Genomic DNA, 20,088 nt, shown 5'->3' on the forward strand with positions numbered 1-20,088 from the left:
GGTGTTAACTTTATATAAAGACTTGGACAGCATGCCATCAAGGCAAGGCAGAGTCCTCTGTAAGCTTGTTCCATGAACACAGGCCATATCACTCTGGATACTCAGCCTCTCTCCAAAAGGAAAAAAAGAAAAAGAAAGCAGAGGGACTCAGTCCATGTGTTGCACCAGTCACATGTGCTCCATTGGCCTACTAAATGCTGTAATTCGCCTCTGTGCTGGATCCAAACCGCAGCACAATAACAAAGCACAAACCCTCATCTTTTATCATCTTACATGTGCCAGGAAACCCCGAGAAAGCCGAGAGGCCGCAAAGTAGGACAGCATGGAAACTACGCCATACTCCTGACCATGAACTCTATTTAGGCTGGATAAAGAAAGGTTTTATCTGTTTTATTTTTTCAGAACTAGATTAAAAGAGGGAGTTGGCTCAGTCGCGCAATGCAATGATGCAATAGTCGTGGAATGACATGAAAGTTTTTTTTGTTTCTTTCTTTCTTCCTCTTTTCAAAAATGTACACGTGTTAAAATGAAGCTGCTCGCAGTGCCACTTTTCTATTTCTGCATGACCGCCTCGTTTCTTTGTTACGGCGGGGCGAGGATTTATTTTGGTGGTGTTCTGATTCTGCCTTCCTCGTCAGCGGCAGTGGTGCGCCTCATTCCCTCCTCTCCACCCACCCCAGGACAGATGTGACCTACATTCTTAGCTGGCATAGAGACCCAGTGTGTGCGCCAACCAATTGGCAGCGACCTCTGCGCAGCAAAGCGCAGCGCTGCTTCGCCGCAGACTACGAGCTTCCGCAGATTGCATAATCTGCCCCTTTCTTTAATCCATTTGTTATTTATTTAATTAATTTATTATGCAACCTGGAACCTTTGTTTAACACACCGCATATACACTGTGGCCACAGCGTGACCCCCAAACTGCGTGAAATCCCTTTAAGGCACGCATCGCTCCGCTGAGGACGGGGAAGCCGACCCACAGCAAAAACCTGAAATCATTTTTGTTTCTCTTTCTAAATCTGCTGTTTATACCATGCAGTGTGTAAAAACACCCGCACGCTGCTGGAGCGGAGATCTGGAAGAGAACAACGGGTACGATGCCCACGTGCTGTGTAAACCGCACAAAGCTGTATGGGGAGATGAAGCCAAGGTGACTTTCTCTTTCAAAACAAACCCAAGCCGTAGAGTTACTTGTTACTAGCCGTAGAGTTACTAGTGCCTGAATTCAGCCCCCGCTCTAGTTGAGGAATGTTGCGGCTTCAGCCGGTGCTGACCTGCGGTGAAGCGCGGCTCATGTTCAACGTTATAATATCCTGATGTGTATTTACACCAGGCGGACCCACGGAAGACCCAGAAATAAATAAATCTGAGCCAGTGAGCAGCCCAGTGAGAGAAACATGTCCCCCCACACTCCTCCTTTGTTGGACCGTCTAACAAATCGTGTTCGTGCACAGCGGATTCTCGGTCATCTTAGGAAAAGCGTGTATCCCAACTCTGCCGCAAAATTTACCCACCGCCTCAAAATTGCCTTCCAAGCGAAACTCGACAAGCTTTCCACGCGCTGCCATATTTACGAAAAATAAGCACGCGTCTATTGTAGCTGTCTGCCGAGCTACTGAGGAACACCAAGAAACATCTGACCCACATTTGATCCAGATGTTCTGATCCACACACACACATACATACACGCGCGCCTCACCTCGCACTCGGCTGCACTCATCGGAGCCCGTGAACTTCACCATTCCTCAAACGCGATCCACGCTGGCTCCCATCAGTCCGAGCCGGGGTTGTAAACAAAGGAGAGACAAGCAGAGCCGAGCGTCCGCGCGTATCCACGCGATCATGCCTCGATCACGCGTGTCGGTGTGCTCCGGTTTGTATTGTGCTTGCTTCAGACTAATACGAGCCTACGGGCCACTAAAGGGTTAAGGAGGGCTGCACAGCCGCGTTAACCTTTACAAAGAGCTGCTACACGTGACAGAGAGAAGTGTGTCCTCGGAGCCTGCATGGGATTTTTCCAGCTGTCTGCACGGACTAGCCTACTAACCCAAAAGAAAGCGAGGACAGATTTGTAGCTGCTCCAGAGCCCCGCAGCACGTAAACCCGACTCTTATTCACGCAGCTTATGCAAAAACAACAACAACAACAACAATAATAATTATTGTGAATAATTATTTTTTTATTATTATTATTATTATTATTATTATTATTATTATTATTATTATTATTATTATTATTATTATAAGACCAAAAAGAAGGGTGTATAAGCTGGTGGAGTTCCCATTAATATCAAGTATTAGCCTATATATTTATTATTATCAGCCTATTTATAGGTCTGGTAATAATAACTGTTATTAAATATGATATAACTGCACCATGTATTCAGGTTAAATAACAATTACGTGAGCCACGTGTGTTACGAAAGCAGGTGTGCGGGTTAAGCACAGCAGATTGGCTCCTAAAAGCACCACAACAAACCATGAATATTCAATTTGGGCATGCGCGCTAAGAAGCGGATGCGTTGACCCTGCCTACAACTCCGCTCCACGGCGGGCTGTCCGCACTCACCTGCCCCTGCTACCACCAAGCAGCCGCACCTTTTTTTTCTTTCTTTCTGAAGGAATCCCATAATCTTTTTGCAAAGCCCCCCGATCCCCCACACCGACTTCCTCCCATCCGCTTCCTCTCTCTGACACAGATCCTCATATAGCTCCATACACTCTCAAGGAGGCGGGGTACAGCCTCGCCTTGACATTGAGGCGAACACATCCAGGCACCAAAACAAATTGTAAACGCGGCGACCAGCTGCTCAGAGGAAAAAAGCAACTCAAGAATATATATATATATATATATATATATATATATATATATGCTCTGATCCACACACACATACATGTATTGGGCATGTATGCACCAGTCAATAACAACAACTTACCTTTTTGCTTTAAAAGCGACAGGATCCACACACAGTCCGGCTCCTGCCCAACAGTCCGCTTTGCTGGCTCTGTCTCTCTCTCCTTACAGTATCTCCCTCTCTCTGTCACACACACACGCCGTTTGCCACTTTGAAAACACCAGCTCTCCCGATTAGTGCAGGTATATGCGAGAGTGAGAACACAGTGCCTTGTTTTGAGCGCGCTCCTCATGTCATGTTTGCTCCAATTCCTCCCTCCCTCCAACTCTCTCTCTCTCTCTCTCTTTCGCTCTCTCGCTCTCCCTCCGTGTGTGTGTGTGTCTCTGAATGTATGTTAGTAGGTCAGTTGTTGCATAACAGGACGCTTTGGGTGCCTAGTCACGTTTTTTTGTTTCTCTCTCGGATGTGGCCCCCTCCCTGTCTCTTTCTTCTTGCCTTCAAATCCTGTTTGGGGTGGGGGTGGGGTGGGGTCAGGGGGAGGAGACAGGTCCAGTAGGGGAGGGACTATGCTCAAAGGCAATTTCAGCCAGATGAGGGCATATGATACCCATAATGAGATTGCTAGATATTGAAAAAGCACACACACACAGACATGCTGGTCCGGGGAAATCAGAGTCGCATCCTCTATGCAGATACCCAACTTGACATGCCTGCCACGCAGCTTCTTGAGTGTGCTAGTCAACCTGCTTTTAAAAGTGAAAAGATCAATTTGACATTTCAGCTGAGCCCGACAACACTGACAACACCAAAGCTTCAGCAGCTGGGCAGTTTGGCTTTAACGTTGTAATTTGCACTGTTGCCCCATTTTAACCATACACCACAACCTTCTATGTAACCTGATGTGCACCTCCTGAGAAACGTAACTACACGTGTACCGCATAACACAGGTGTGGGCAACTCCAGGCCTCGAGGTTTTAGATGTCACCCTGGGTCAACACACCTGAATCAAATGATGAGTTCATTACCAGGCCACTGGAGAACTTCAAGACATGTTGAGGAGGTCATTTAGTCATTTAAATCAGCTGTGTTGGATCAAGGACACATCTAAACCTGAAGGACACTGACCCTTGAGGCCTGAAGTTTCCCACCCCTGGCATAACGCAACAACTTGAATAGTGTGGGAGGTTGGATAAAAGGAGTTTCCAGTTACTATGTAAGTTAGGACGACTGGAAATGAAGGGGCACCCATCCTACATGGGATCTGCAAAAGTACCCTACATGGCTTCTTACTGAGCACTGGGAAGCACAAGAACTGTGAGAAGTACAGTTTTTGGATGTAATATTCTTGAACATTTGAATATTTCCTCTTTGTATTATTTTATATCAACTTTTCACTCCATTTCCAAGTAGGATGCTTTAGAGCAGGGAAACACATTTTATATTGAAGACTACATAAATTTGATCTTAAGTGAATCTTCCCATCCTGTCTGCATAAAGACATTTACCTACGCATGTAATCCCAAAGCTAGAAGTGCAGTTCCAACAGCGTGTCCTAGATTTCCCACATGATATAGAAATAGTGCTGTAGTGAGTGAAAAAAATCTCAAAATCTAAATGATAAGAAATTGATGTGTAAAATTATAGAAAAAAATTGTGGTAGCTCACATTTTTTTGTTTGTGTACCCAGTGTAGAAAAACTGAAATTTCTTCAATCACTGGTGAAAAAACAGGAACTTCTCTGGTATTTAATGTTTAGTTATTACTTAATTTCTGTGGTGGGGCATGAATAGCCAAAAAAAGCTGTCAAATTTAAATTTAAAATACATTTAAAAGTACATAAAGTTATGTCTTCTCTCACATTTTCCAACGCCATCCAGTGGGCCGAGTTTTTGGCGGGCTCATTTTGACCCCCAGGCCTTTTGTTTGATACCAGTGTTTTAGAGGCTATGAATACATGATATAAGTCAGCTTTAGAAATATCTAATTATTTAATCTTGTGTAAATCTTGGCAGTTCTTGCTGACATTAACATAAAAAACAGATATCTGAGAGGTAAAGCAGCATGACATTAAAAAATCTCTTAAAAAACAAGTACCAGTTTCTCCCACAGGAACTTACTTCAGTACTTTGAGGTCATGCTCGTGTATTTCTACCTCGGTGCACATTTGAATATAGCGTTTTAAATGTAATCCAACACAAAATAAATCAAAGTTGACTTTCAGTAAAAAAGGCAGAGGTATTTCCAGTCTGCTGGTGCAAACTCAAACTGGAAATATGATTTAATTGAGGAAAAAACAATGATAAAAATAATGTCTTTCATTTTTCAAGTTCAGGCAACACGTGACGTGTGTGCGGCACGTGCTGCCTCTTTGGCCTCCAGCTACCTCGCCGATGGGGCAGTTTTGACTTCTTTTGTTGTCACTCAGGGAAGAACTTTTGGGCAAACCTGTGCGTGACCTTTAGAGGAAACCATGGACATTTTAGTCAGTGTTGCAAGTGGACGAACGCAAGTGAAAATCTTTAGTTTTGTTATGTTGGAGGTGTTTCCTGGCAGTCACGGTTCTTGCATTCGCAGAACTGCGCCGCGTACAGTATGTTCCCAAACGACTGTGCTCAATAATCCAGTCAAACCAGCTCACCTGGACTCATTGTAAGCATGTTGTGTAATTTTGATTAGTCCTCACCGCAAGCAGGAATGTGTGTCATGCTCAGAGGTGTAAAGTCTGGAGGAGGCTCAAACAAAGAGGAGAACAGTTAAGCTATTTGGTTCATCTTACTTCTCCACTTTAAACAACGCCCATTTGGTTTGGCTTATGAGTGGGCTGAATGGATACCTGTCAGTGTGGCATGCAGGGGGACTGGATCAGAGACAGACTCACACCAGGAAGTGTGACTAACGTACTGGATGGGACTAATCAGCAATGTAATTGAGTTGTGATTTACAAAGACAATATATCAAACACTGCAACACCTTAAAACAAACAAACAAACAAACCACCAGCTAGAACTACAAATATACTCACTAGCCTCTTTATTAGGTATACCTGTTCATCCGATTGTTATGCTACAAAAAATTAAGGCCATTCTGAAAACACCCAACTATTACATCCCAGTACTATAGCAAGGTGTACCTGAAAAAGTAGTATTATTTGAAAGTTGAAACCCACCCAAAGCAAAACGCAGGAACAGAAGCACATTTCCCATTGTGGTGCATCACCCCTACTTTCAGGAAACACAGTAGCTGCATGTTTCTCTACATCGTTCTGCAGATGTTTTCACTGGGTGACAGGTGAGGAGTGCAGAAATATATTACCAGCGTCCATCTTTGTTTTGCCCATTTTTTTTAAAAAAAAAAGAAAAAATGTTACAAATTGAAAATAAGCATGTATGTGGTAATCTGGGCGTAAAAGCCTGGTGATGTACCCTTTGAATGCAGTTTGGATCATCACCGGAGCACCTCTGTGTGAGATAGCCGTGCTGCAGACACAGTGATGCTTCAGGCTCTAGGTAAAATGTGCATTATCCACAGAGTGATTTAAATTGGCAAAAGATTGCCTGAACGGCTGCCTTAAAGGCTGACTTCTGCTGCGGATGTGTTCATTATCTCCTTTTATCTTCAAGGCTGCGCTCTTCTTTTTTATGTCAGTGTCAAAAAAAGAAAAAGAAAGAAAAAGAATGGTTTGTGTGAGTGTTCACAATGAGAAATTGATCCTCTTTCACTAAAACATGAGGAAATTCCAGCGTATTACTTTAAGAATTGCAAGTTAAATACGTGTCAGTAATCGCAATTAGGCCATCTCTTTTTTCCTCCCCTGGCTTGAAGCATGTGTACGACTTTTCACCTTTTAAATGAGGAATTCCTTTTTTCCCTCTGAGCTCTAGTTTGATAAAAACACACAACCTAAATTGCTGCAACTTTTTGCATTAGATGCTGAGATCCTTTTTCTTTTACCCACATGTTTTCAGATTTGTGAAGCTGCCACACCGCCTTGTCTTTGTTCCAACGCATCATCAGAGGGTAACCCCCTAATGAGAAGCATCATTTTCAACATGTATGAATCACCATTCTTTCGCTTTATCTCCTTCTTCAGCCGGAGGAGACAAACATCACGACGCGAGCAGAGGCACCGGCCGTGAACTTGGGTCCCCCTCCCCCATTCAAACCACACACAGACTCACTCTCTCTCTCTGTCTGTCTGCGCATCACTCCCTCTTTTTTCCCCCTTGCACCCCATCCTTATCCCCACCCCAACCCGACCCCTTCTAGCTATGTCTGCAAGCGTTCCCATGGCAACTGTCGCACTGTCTGCCTAGCAACAGGCTTTATCCTTTCACTAGAAAAAAAGAGGGGAGCAGAAAGAGGGGGTTGTGTGTGGGGGGAGGGGAGGGGGGTGTATGGGTGCATGGATGTGGGTGAGGATGATCGTGGAACGGCAGCATGTTGCAGTGGATCCATTAAAGCAGACTCCCTTTCTCCCCTCACCACACCTGCAGCAACTGCCTCTACCTTGTTCCCTTTCAGTTTCACCGCAGGCTTTCTTCACTTCACTCTCAGCCTGTTTTACTAATCAAATCTATTCTAATCCAGTGTTTGTATTTCGACATTTCAGAGGCTTATAGACAGCTCTTCTTATTGCAGGGCGGATCTTTGTGTGTGTGTGTCTCTCAGCTGCTTTCTAGTGTATTTAAAAGCTTTCATAAGTCTTTGTTTTGCAATAAGAAAAAACAGTTACGCTGATTTTATGTCATTTGATTTCATGTCACTTTTCCATGTAATTTGGTTACATAATTACAATGTAAAACATCCAGTTATTGGAATCCAGTTAAATGAAATGTACTTTAATGGTGTTCATTCAGTTTACACCTTAATGATCAATATTCAACCAAATAAACCTTTGATGTTTATATACTTTATATTTTACTCGAAATTGTTGCCTCATGATTGTGAGTGCAAATAATCGCAGTGACACACGACAAGCTGAATAAGCAGTTTACTACTCATAACAAAATAATAATAAGACACTAATTGAAGGCTCAGCTTTCTGCACGTTTCTTCTGATACATTAGTTGGCTTTAACTCTTGTGCATCACCATGTGAACTAGCTTCCAACATGTACAGGAACAATGAAAACTGCAGCCATCCACAGTAGCATTAACAAGATTTGGGTTAACGGTGAGGGCACACAGTGAAGAGATTGTCTTTGCTGCCCTCTGCTGACGCCAACGAGGCATGATTCGTTATTATTTTTCCAGACCGAGCACAAGGTGACAGTCTGGGGTAGCTACTGAGCGACAGGCATTTTTGTTGACTGCTAGCAAATGTATGATAACACACATATACTTGTACATAATGTCTGTGCTTGTGTGGGGTGGTGATTTATGCCGCATAACCATCAGTGAGGTCGTGTTTCTCCTTGTGGATCAAGGAAGCAGAGCAGGTCATTTACAGCGTGTGAATCTTAGACAGGAAGCACTGACAGAAAAAAAGTGCTCATAAGAATGTGTGTGAATAGGCGAATGAAGCATGTAGAGTACAAAAGCCCTTTATGAGAAGTAGTCCATCTACCATTTACATGCATTTGAGTAGGAAAGCTAAGATGTTCTTCACTGCTGTTTCATAGTATTACATGAAGTGGATGAAGGAAATGAACGGCAGTGCATTCCTTCCTTGTTGAGGACTGTACAAAAGGTTGTCAAGGTCTTCTGGTGGCCTTCGGGGTGCACATGACCTCACTATATTCATGTTAACCCTTCTTCATGACTTGAATTCTCTCCTGTCACTTTAATTTCCAGCTGTTATCTTTGAGCTCTTGTGTTTTCCAAGGTCTGTAACAGAACTGTTGAGTAACAGCGGGCTCGCCCACTGTCTCTGTCTGCCTGGCTGTCAGCCCATCTTGCCGCCTGCAGGGACTGTGGGAGAGAAACTCCTCTTCTCTTCAGTCGACCCTTCTCTCATTCCCGTTCGCATTCTTCCTTTTTTTCTGCAGTTCACTGTCTGGGAAAGAATTTCCAGCCCCAAAAGAGGCTGTGTTAAGTTTTTTAAGTTTGATAACTATTTATAATACCAATGAGCAATGATTGACTCGCCACCGTGATGCTGGATCCATCAAACGTTTCTTTTATTTTTGAATATGAAAACGCACAGAGAGACATTACTATTTTATCATTACCTCGGCACAGAAAACAGGGAGGTAACACAAATATGTTGAAACCCAGGCATGGAGAAAGATCAGTAGTAGGTGTGAAACACTAAAACAGAGCAGAAGTTACAGTGTGGTTCCCAAAAGACACACAACAACACCAGAGTAACAAGTAACACCCCGCCCTCCCCGAGACCCGTGGAGGTTTTGATGGCTATTAACCTCACCTCTGTGTGTGTTTACTGTCTGTCTCTGCCTGTGTTTGCGGGTTTTTTGCAGACCCATCTCAGCAGCGGGAAACTGTTTGTGCAGTAAGTCATACCGCTCTAATTACCGGACTGCAACTTCCCGCATCTCAGTGTGGCAACGACCTGCTGGCCGACTTCCAGCCGCATTTTAATCTGGCATCGCCGAGCGGTGTGAGGTTTGTGCTGTGATGATGTGATGTAAACAGCTTTGTGCTGCATGTTTTTAGTTGTCACAGTGTATGTAATAAAGAAGCTATTATCCACTTAACACCAATACAGTTAAGACTCCCTGTCTGGGGGAACATAGATTGCTCAGACTGAGTGTTTGTTATAGACAGCAGGTTTATGAGATGAGCTTTAAAGACATTTATTATAATACAATACAATACTTGAGATAAAAACAACACATGATGAGCTAGACTTAAAAGTCCTTTTTGGCTTTCTTAAAGTAAACTTTGCCCTTAAAAGTCTAGACGCCGGCAAATGCTGACTGGCTCACAGCATCTTTCCTCAGTTGGTTTTGGCCATGAGCTGCTCTGTGAAAAGCTTTTTCAGCTGAGCCACCTCCTCGCTGAGGGAGTTTAGCTGACACTTCAGGTAAGTGTTCTCGTGCTGGTACTGGACCTCAGGTTGCACTTGAGCAGGAGGGGGCTGGAGGCTGTAGTTGGATGTCGGAGCACTGTATTGAGGGGAGTGTCGCCCCCTCCTGCTTTCCTCCCCCTCGATGTGCTGGATCCAGGAGCTGGCACATGCTGGGCCTGCTCCTGCCTCGCTGCCTCCGCTCAATCCTTTCTCTCTTGAAGCTTCCCGGCCTGCAGTAGATAGCGTGGGGCTGCGTCTGGCGACGCCACCGTCTCCCTGGGCATCGGTTCCGTCGTTGCTTCCGGGGATCTTGAAACGCAATTTGTGAGGAAGGTTTTTCATCGCCTCTGCGTGATCCATCTTCCCCCCAGTTAGTCCTGCAGCGTGGTGGGGATCTGTAGGCGAATGGTGGAGGTCATACCCCAGCTCCTCACCCCGGTGTGGGGATAATTTCCCATGGTCGCTAAGGCGGTCTTCAAAGAAAATCGGACTGCCCACACTGGACCCACCTGGCGTAGAGAAGCCCGAGTCTTCTGACATGTTCCCAGCATCCCTGGAGCCCCTGCTGCTCATCTGGCCTGCTTGGTTGTTGGGATGTGGTGCTGAGGAGCCTTGGAGGCCTCCGTCCCCCCTTTGGAGGTAATATTGAGGAGTCAAGGGTTGAGGGGTGTGCTGGGGAGCTGTAGTGAGGGGCAGTATTGGGGTGTTGGAGGGGTCTTTAACCAGGCCAAAGCGGAACTTGAGCGCCAACAGCTCTGCTCGGAGTCGCGCGTTTTCCTCCAGCAGAGCCAGCACACGGCTCTCCAGGACCATGTCGTTCACGCGCCGCTTCTCTCGTGAGCGCTTAGCCGCCTCGTTGTTCTTCCTCCTCTTGTCCCAGTAGCTGTCGTCCTTCTTCTCGTGAGGTATGAACTCGCGCTTGCGGCGGGCACTGGAGGAAGGGCTCTCTTTGCGTTTGACGGCTGAGGTGCGGCCCAGCAGCGAGCGCGCCAGCAGGCTGCTGGAAGTCAGGATGGACACAGCTTCATCTGTGAAAGACAAAGCTCCTCCCGCTCCCCCTCCAGCAGAAGCCACTGCTGTGGGTGATTCCACGGCACGGAGCACTCTGACGTCTTCTTGGCCCCTCATCTCCTGGGAGTCCTCCTCAAACATCTGGGTAGTTGGATGATTAAATCCCGGCTGGCGATGAACGTCAAGTGCCACTGTGTGGTGCTGAGGGCTCACTGAACTCTGTTGGACGTCTGACGGGAATGTAGCAACAGCGCCTCCTGGTGATCAATTTGAGAGAGAGGACAAGGGAAGAGGGATTTAGTGGTTACGCAAGAGCTATTACAACACAATATTATGTAACTCCATTACGGCTCTCCAATAAAACTGGAGCAACTTCCATATAACCTTGCAAGCCCTCACTCACTCAGTGTGAGACAGGAGAGTGCTGGAAACTCCAAACTGTCAGTCACACCACACATTTTTTGGCAGTACTCCGAGTATAAGGCAGTAAATAAGAAGTACATGTAAAAATACATCTAGATAACAAGGTGACCCGATCACAGTCTAACCTACATTTACATTTAGTACTTCAAGTTTGTCCTTCTTCTGCAAATTCTATCGGAACCCCTAATCAACGGATTCACGACCGGTTTCCGGTGTGTCCGTCTCCACTCGCTCCATCAGCGCTGACCCACATGTCTGACACCGACATGCTGATCCCTGACCGGCTGCTTTTCTTTTTTTAAAATCATCTGCCATGACCCTACTCCTCTTCTTCATTTTTCTTCATCATGAGCGCAGTTTGAGGCAGCCGTAGGTGCTTTTGAAAAAGTCAAAAGTGCGACGATTTTTATGAAATACATAAAACATAAAGTGAACATTAGCGAGGGAGTAAAAATCACAGTCCCGCAGAAAAGGACACCCAGGTGTTTAAACACAAAAATACATTTTTAATTTATTGGTGTTATAGTAGGCTGATCAGATCACTGTAAAGAAACTCTGTTTACAAAATGATAATAATTGTACCTCAGTGGAATGAGGAGTTTCCTCCGCGGGTGCGCATGGCCGCTCTCGGCGTTTCCAAACGTGTTTTTGGTCCTGTTCAGGAAGAACGCGCTTTCCCTTCCTCTGTGGTGTCCACAAACCGCGGCTTCACTCGCCTCTGTTATCCAATATTATCATCGGTGTAGCGCACCTCCACTCTGCTCCACTTGGAATGCCGCAGCTCCTATTTGTAACGTCGAGTTCAGCTCAGGACGGTCCCTATCCTCACTTGAACCAGATGGGCCCCTGTTTGTGTGTGTGTTCCTGAGTGAGACCGCCCCCCTCCCCCGTCACCCCTCCCACCATCCAAAGGAGCGCTCTCAACGACCGTTCGCATAACACGGCGGTTCAGACACCATCATCATCACCACCATCATCATCTGACCTCCCTCGCCCCGCCTTCTCTGAGAGGATAATCTTCCCATAACAATTAGGTAATATTGCGCCTTTCTCTCTCTCTCGCTCTGCCTTTCTCTGGAGCATAATGAGACACCGGCTGTGAGTCAGTCTTACAAGAAAAGCATATAACCCCTTATATCAATCACAGGCTATGGAGCATTTTTTTTTTAGAAGTGTGAAGTGTAATTACAGTTTTTATATAACACCCTGCTGGAGCACTCTTGAACCCCGGGTCATCTTTAGTAGCTCTAATACTGCATGTAACGTTCTTGATCAGCTTCGAGAGTTTTACTAATTGTCAGGAGAACTGCAGATTCTCCCGTGCTCCAGCTTAGCACATAGCACAATATAGAAATATCTTTCCTTATGTAACTATACTTTAATACACTTGATTGTAATGGCTCCACTGTCATGGAGGTTTCTTCCTGGTAAAATGGACTTTTTCCTTCCCACTGTCACCAAGTGCTTGCCTGTGTGAGGGTGTCATGTGATTGTTGGGGTTTTCTATATATTATTGTAGGGTCTTCACCTTACAATATAAAGTGCCTTGAGGCGACTTTTGTTGTGATTTGACGCTTTATAAATAAAGCTGAATTGAATAGAGCAACAAATAAATAATCTGCAATACTAGATAATGGCAAAAGCATAACGTATAATAATAAAAACCGAACAGGTTTTGCAATAATGGGGAAGTAAAAAGAACCTGGTATTATGTTCTTAAATAACTCTAAGCTGTCCTAACCCTTCCTGGTGTTTCACTGTGTTTCAGCATCAGTAACTGCAAATTATTTTGGCAAGGCTACACCCTACAAGCTTAATATCAGGACGTGTCATGCAGGAGGAGTGCAGTGTTGAAGTTCAATTACATGACCTGCAGCCTTTTAGTTTATCTTTGTATGTTTCTAATGCAGTTTTTAATGCAGTTGGCACAAAGTCAATGGCAGTTATCACAGTGTAGGGATACTGTATGCAGAGAACATGGAGGTGAACTGTGCACACCTTCTACATAGGTAAAGTAAGCAGGAGTTTAACAGCATAATTTTGCATTGCATGTGACTTCTTTTTGCATCGCAGTTGTTTGCAACATTTATATGAACCCTTGAGTTTTGCGAACATTTTTGTTATTTCCTCTTTTTTTTCTTTGCAAACCCACTGCTGAATGTTTGATAGTCATTATTACAAAATCATCCATTTTCCTTTTAAACAAAAAGCAGAAGTTATCCATAACTTTTTTTTTGTCTTTGCAACAAATAAGCAAATGCTTCAAGTTTCGAATGTCGTACGAGGGACCCGTGAACAAATCCACACAACGTCTTTTTGTCTTTGTTCCCCATTATGTGTCAAAGGCATGTGTACAGGTTTAGCAGGTTCCTTTAGTAATGTATGTCACAAGCAGATTTCAGTATAGTTAGAGCAACATTGCACAATACTACCAGGAACTTTAGTTAGAATGTAGTCCGAGTTTCTTTCTAAGAAACTACAGGATCTGTAAATAATGTTTTCAAAATAGTCTATAGAATAAAAAATTTGGTGTGTACGGCCAAAATGTCATCGTCTGGTATACAAAATGATATTTAGTGCGTCATTTTGAAATAAAGAACATTTTTAGAACTGGGAAGTTTAAATGTTGTCTGTTGGTTTTAACAATGCTTTAACTGTTGCTGAAGTTGAGGGTGTTAGAGCTTGGAGTAGCATCTTGGACACTGTACATCATATTACACATTGTTAACCCAGAGTGTCATTAGTCCATTTGAAGTGCCTTTGATTCAGACTGTATGTTTGTTGATACAGGTACTTATTCCTGCATGTTTGTGGCAGGGAACACGTGGCTTTGTGTGCTGAGTGTGACAGCTGGGGCACAAAACCTCATCTGACCCCAGTTTTCATGGTGAACACTGCATGTGCACAAGCGACAATGAACTGCATGCACACCATCATATCATAAATGTAAACCCTCTGTGCAAACACGCTCATTTTGACAGTGCGATACACTTTGAGCCGCTTGCTCTTTAGTGTTTGACCACCTTCGGTTCCCGATAGAGGCCAGTTATAGCATAGGTGCTCAAAACAAGACTTTGTTCATGTGGACTTTTCCACCTACAGTAAAAGCTGCATTTTAGAAAATGCACTTTTTAAATTTTCTAAGTTTTGCATCAATACTTAGCAAATTAAATAGGTATTTGTGATGCTAATGACAGTTCTGTTTTAGAATACGTTTGTGAGGATTCAGTGAAAAGATTTTTATCACAGGAAGTGCACATATTGCAGCTATTCTGCTTTCCCGCTGAGAGATACAAGCTTGTCTCCAAAAAGGCTATATTTAATTGAAGGTGATATAGCTAACTTTGTTCTGTGTGAACTGAATGCCAAGAATGCATTTCGCAAAATTTGGGACAAAGGCAATAAACAACCGGAAAAGGCCACATCCGAGGGAGACAAAGTCCAAAGAGGTTGCTGTCTTCTCTTGGGCTAAATGTAAGATGGAGTGAGATAAAATGCAAAACAAAAAGAACAAAGACATGGTTACCATGTCCTAAAGAGTAGAGGAACTGTTCAGCTTGTTATCAGCACACAGTTCAAAAGTCAGCATGAGGGTTAGTGGGGGGGCGTTAACTGATATATTCAGGGTTTGTACATATGTGTTTTTTGTGGAAAGAGCAAGGGAATGCTAAGCCTCCCTTTGTGTACATAATAAAACCATGGCTAACTTGAAAAAGTTTTGGTGATAATCTGGCCTCCATGAATTGCAGTGAAAATGGTTGGTGCATCCAACTTTTGGAAGTGGGTTTGCATGCAGGTGGTTAGCTTAGCACAAAGCTAAAAAGGCAGGAAGGAGGAGAGCAGGCCTTTAAAAGTGACGGGCCCTTGAAAGTGGTCAAGTGAACTGAATAAACTTAAAAGTTACAGTGTCTAAAATCTCACCTGTAGACATCAATAATTTGCATTCAGTTAAGTTTTGTTTTCTTACCCCTCTAAATGTATAATCGTAGCTACAGTGGCTCCTGTAGGACAAACAACTCTGACCGCTGTTCCCCAGTAGTGAGTGTTGGCTGTAGATCTGCTGTTTATCTGCAGGAGGCTGTAAAACTTTGTGAAAGGAGTCTTATGTGAGTCAATAAATCAGTGAAGTTCTGTCTGATGCCAGCGATACTGAGGTGAGTTGCTGAGGATATCCTAAAGTTTTCTGTCAGTAAGTGCTGTTATTAGCTGCTGTTAGCTGCTTTGAAATGGATCTAACACTGTTTGGATCTTTAGGACCTTTAGTGAACTCTCATACGATGTGAGAATTTAAACTGTTGATCAGCGAGAAAGTGTAATTTTTTGGAAACTCAAGCCCAACATTAGCTGGCATAATGTTAGCTTGTAGTGGGCCTGCTGTCAGCTGTCTGGATACGGGAGGATGGTGTATCTAATCTGCTGACAATAAGTAATTGCGACAGTATTGGGAATGAAAAAAGCATGTTTATGCATCTTTTCTCGTGTTAGAGCCTTGACCTCAGTTCAGGAGATGAGACTTGAGGTGAGGAGGAAGAAGATGAGGTGGTAGAGGAGGAGGGAGACACAATGAGGAATAGATGATGAAAATATACATGTTTATAAGACTTACTATGTATCTCTCACAAACATGTGGTCATTAGATAAAGAATGGTAAATGGCCTGCATTTGCATAGCGCTGTTCTAGTCCATCGGACCCCAAAGCGCTTTACACTACATTCAGTCATTCACCCATTCACACACACATTCAATGGCAAGCTACATTGTAGCTGCCCTGGGGCGCACTGACAGAGGCGAGGCTGCCGGACACAGGCGCCACCAGGCCCTCTGACCACCACCAGTAGGCAAACATGGGGTTAGTATCTTGCCCAAGGATATTTGGCATGCAACCAGGAGGCTGCCATCAGGTGGAATGTCGATGTTCATCTTGGCCACTGTATTTAAGACACCACAGTAACATGGTGGCTTCCATAAAGGCTCCTATATATTTGTAATGGTTTCATTCTAAGTTTATGAGAACGCATCAGTTTGTTGGAAGATGTAATTACACGCTATTCGGTGTATGTTTATGAGTAGAACATTTTTGGATTCTGATAAATAACCTAAAAAAATTACCTACTGTACCTTTAAGGAACAATGACTGAGCAAGATAACAAAGAAAACATAGTGAACTAAGTGCTCAAACAAACCAAAACCATCCAAACAAACAGAGAACAAAGAGGAACCAGAGCCACATACAGGAAATCAAGTATCAGCAAATAACTATGCAAAAACAAGAGCAACAGTGAGTCAAATCAAGTAAGCATATATTCAACTATTAATCAAAGTGACAGCTATGATATGTCAGACACATAACACACTCTGGTTGGAACTATGATTACGTGGCCATCACACAGGAATGCACAGATACTATATCGGTGGTACACTGGTGTCAGCCTTTCAGCAAACACCAGTGTTGTGTCAGCACTGGTTTAACATGATGAAGAGTTAAAAGGCGTTACAGCAGTTTATGTGTTTATTTTTCAATATAATGAAACTTTCTAATGAAAAATGCAAAATAAGTAACCACATGAACCAACAGTATTACTGTGAGTTTAAACATCACATCAGTAACAGCATTGCTCGGTAGTAGGGGTTCAGTGTTGGCTCATCATAGTGTTTTTTTTTAACTAAAACAAACAGCAAAGATACATTAAGTTCCTTAGATGTGTGATCTTACATTATAGACTTGAGCAAGTAGCCCTGCTTAAGCATTAACCGGTCAGTTTGATCTCAGTTCTGTCAGAGTAAAGCTTTTTTTTGTTCTGGTTTTTCGTGTGACATCAGTTTGGGTAAACAACATAGATCATCGCCACTTATGGTTAACAACAGTGTGTTCATGCAATGGCAGCTTATTTAATTTTTAACCTTAATTTATATTTGATTCCTTCCTAGTTAAATTTACCCTTTTTAATTTTTCATATTTATTTCCTATCTTATTCATAGCCTTATCCTTTTTTGTTTTCTTTAGGTCACGAGCAGTTGTCCAAGCATTTCACTACATATCGTACTGTGTATGACTGTGTACGTGACAAATAAAATTTGAATTTGAATTTGAATTTGAAACATGACTGAGTGTAACACTAGCCTGATTCTGCTTTTACAATATGCATTGTGGATACTTTGCAACAGTGTGTGCATCCTATCTGCACACCTTACTCCTTAAACTTTATAAAATTGCACAATAGTTGGCACAAGCAAGAAAAAACACCGTGTTCATAGCTGTGTTTATTGGAGCACACCATTTAGGTACATTTGGAAATAATTGACAGGGGAAATTACAGTAGCAGCGAGCAGGCTTTATGAGCTGCTAACACCCGTGGGTCTCATAATTCAGAGTGTCGGGAAGGTTCTTAGGTAGAAAAAGTCAATTATAAAGGCAGGTGAGAGGAAGAATATTATGATTATTATTCAACTTGATAGTCAAAAAAGTCTGTAAGTGCATAAATGGAGCCTTTGGTCAGAAGGCCGTCCTTCATTTAACGTATAAACTGGAAATGATCTTTCACCACTGACTTTGTCGTAGCCATTTTTTAAAAAGATCATTATTTTAAATGATCAGTTTGCGCACAGTTTGAAATATTTAAAATCGTTGGAGAGATTTAATTGAGAAAGTTTTATTTTGTATTTAAAAATAGCACTTATTCAATAAAAGGTCATTCTCACATTCGTGTTTGATCTGTGCAACAGGAAGTGAGTTGTGCCATGCACAGTTCACAGTTAAGCTTTTGAAATATGTCAACACATTTTCTCGAGAAGGTTGTCTGCTTTAGGTTTCTGTGGAAGTGAACAAAAAAAAAGAAAAAAAAAACACGTAACCACAGTGTGACCCCTAGCAACAGCAAATTTGACAAAAATATGTTACAAAATGACTTCCCCATGATAATTTGTTTGGTAAGCTGTTCGCACAAGATGCAAGACATTTTATACAAACAGTTGACTGTTTTAATTATCTTTCATTTCCTCAAAATGATCCAACTGGCAAGTCAGAACCCTTGTAGTCGGTGTTGAAAGAAAACAATGTTAAGAGAGGTGGAGGCACATGAGTTCAACCAGTTCGTGCTGAATTCTTAACATGCTATTAAAGGCTCTTATGGAACAGCTCACCTTGTAGCTTTGACCTGCAGGGGGAAAGAGGGCAGATAACTCTGCAAACAGAGCATGCTGTCTCAACTGGAAAACATCTCATGTCTCGGGGGGAACGTGAATATTTCCAGGGCTTTCATTTGATGGAGTGAAAATTATGTGCCGTATTATAAGAATAGAAGAAAAATAACAAGAGCTTAATTCTAATCCCAGAGTGCACAGAGGAAGGACAAGAATAATAAATGTGAAGTTTAGAAATGACTAAAGTTTCTCCAGGTTGTGTATTTATATAAACTCAGTGGCCACTCTGTTAGGTGCACCTTGATAATAGTGGTTTGGACCCCGTTTTGCCTTCATTATTGCTTTATTTATTTGTAGCATGGACTCAACAAAATGCTGGAAACATTCCTCAGAGATTTTGTTCCTTAATGACAAAATAGCATCAAATAATTGCTGCAGATGATCTTTGTTCTCCATGTTGATGGATGCTTGGTATGAATTTCAGAAGGTCATCTTGACCATATATACAGGGAGTGCAGAATTATTAGGCAAGTTGTATTTTTGAGGAATAATTTTATTATTTTATTATTGAACAACAACATGTTCTCAATGAACCCAAAAAACTCATTAATATCAAAGCTGAATGTTTTTGGAAGTAGTTTTTAGTTTGTTGTTAGTTTTAGCTATTTTAGGGGGATATCTGTGTGTGCAGGTGACTATTACTGTGCATAATTATTAGGCAACTTAACAAAAACCAAATATATACCCATTTCAATTATTTTTACCAGTGAAACAAATATAACATCTCCACATTCACAAATATACATTTCTGACATTCAAAAACAAAACAAAAACAAATCAGCGACCAATATAGACACCTTTCCACACTGTGGAGTACTTGGACGCGTGTGATGGAGCATTGTCCTGCATGAAAATCATGTTTTTCTTGAAGGATGCAGACTTCTTCCTGTACCACTGCTTGAAGAAGGTGTCTTCCAGAAACTGGCAGTAGGACTGGGAGTTGAGCTTGACTCCATCCTCAACCCGAAAAGGCCCCACAAGCTCATCTTTGATGATACCAGCCCAAACCAGTACTCCACCTCCACCTTGCTGGCGTCTGAGTCGGACTGGAGCTCTCTGCCCTTTACCAATCCAGCCACGGGCCCATCCATCTGGCCCATCAAGACTCACTCTCATTTCATCAGTCCATAAAACCTTAGAAAAACCAGTCTTGAGATATTTCTTGGCCCAGTCTTAACGTTTCAGCTTGTGTGTCTTGTTCAGTGGTGGTCGTCTTTCAGCCTTTCTTACCTTGGCCATGTCTCTGAGTATTGCACACCTTGTGCTTTTGGGCACTCCAGTGATGTTGCAGCTCTGAAATATGGCCAAACTGGTGGCAAGTGGCATCTTGGCAGCTGCACGCTTGACTTTTCTCAGTTCATGGGCAGTTATTTTGCGCCTTGGTTTTTCCACACGCTTCTTGCGACCCTGTTGACTATGTTGAATGAAACACTTGACTGCTCGATGATCACGCTTCAGAAGCTTTGCAATTTTGAGACTGCTGCATCCCTCTGCAAGATATCTCACTATTTTTGACTTTTCTGAGCCTGTCACGTCCTTCTTTTGACCCATTTTGCCAAAGGAAAGGAAGTTGCCTAATAATTATGCACACCTGATATAGGGTGTTGATGTCATTAGACCACACCCCTTCT

General features: G+C 43.0%; 2 protein-coding genes across 3 annotated transcripts in view; both read right to left on the reverse strand.

Moving 5' to 3' along the window:
• nfil3-2 (nuclear factor, interleukin 3 regulated, member 2) overlaps nt 1–3,189 on the reverse strand; it is a 9,723-nt gene extending 6,534 nt beyond the window's left edge. The window contains exon 1 of one of the 2 annotated variants that reach the window (XM_005738071.2): nt 2,936–3,189. The gene's annotated coding sequence lies outside the window, so the exon portion shown is untranslated. Of the gene's footprint in view, nt 1–1,699; nt 2,068–2,935 lie in introns of those variants that run through there. The other variant, XM_005738072.2, reaches the window with a different exon arrangement.
• A 5,759-nt stretch (nt 3,190–8,948) lies between these two features.
• nfil3-6 (nuclear factor, interleukin 3 regulated, member 6) lies at nt 8,949–12,146 on the reverse strand. The gene is made up of 2 exons (XM_005738073.2): nt 11,840–12,146; nt 8,949–11,091 (listed from the first exon to the last, which is right to left on the reverse strand). The coding sequence occupies exon 2, from the start codon at nt 10,973–10,975 to the stop codon at nt 9,752–9,754; it is 1,224 nt and encodes a 407-aa protein (XP_005738130.1). The 5' UTR covers nt 10,976–11,091; nt 11,840–12,146; the 3' UTR covers nt 8,949–9,751.
• Nucleotides 12,147–20,088: the final 7,942 nt, after the last annotated feature.

Source organism: Pundamilia nyererei, unplaced genomic scaffold, assembly GCF_000239375.1.
Source record: "Pundamilia nyererei isolate P.nyererei 1_Seehausen unplaced genomic scaffold, PunNye1.0 scaffold00081, whole genome shotgun sequence".
Lineage (NCBI taxonomy): Eukaryota > Metazoa > Chordata > Actinopteri > Cichliformes > Cichlidae > Pundamilia > Pundamilia nyererei.

Bases quoted from the DNA above. Each gene is read 5' to 3' on its own strand.
- nfil3-6 (XM_005738073.2), bottom strand. From the start codon at position 10,975: ATGTTTGAGGAGGACTCCCAGGAGATGAGGGGCCAAGAAGACGTCAGA.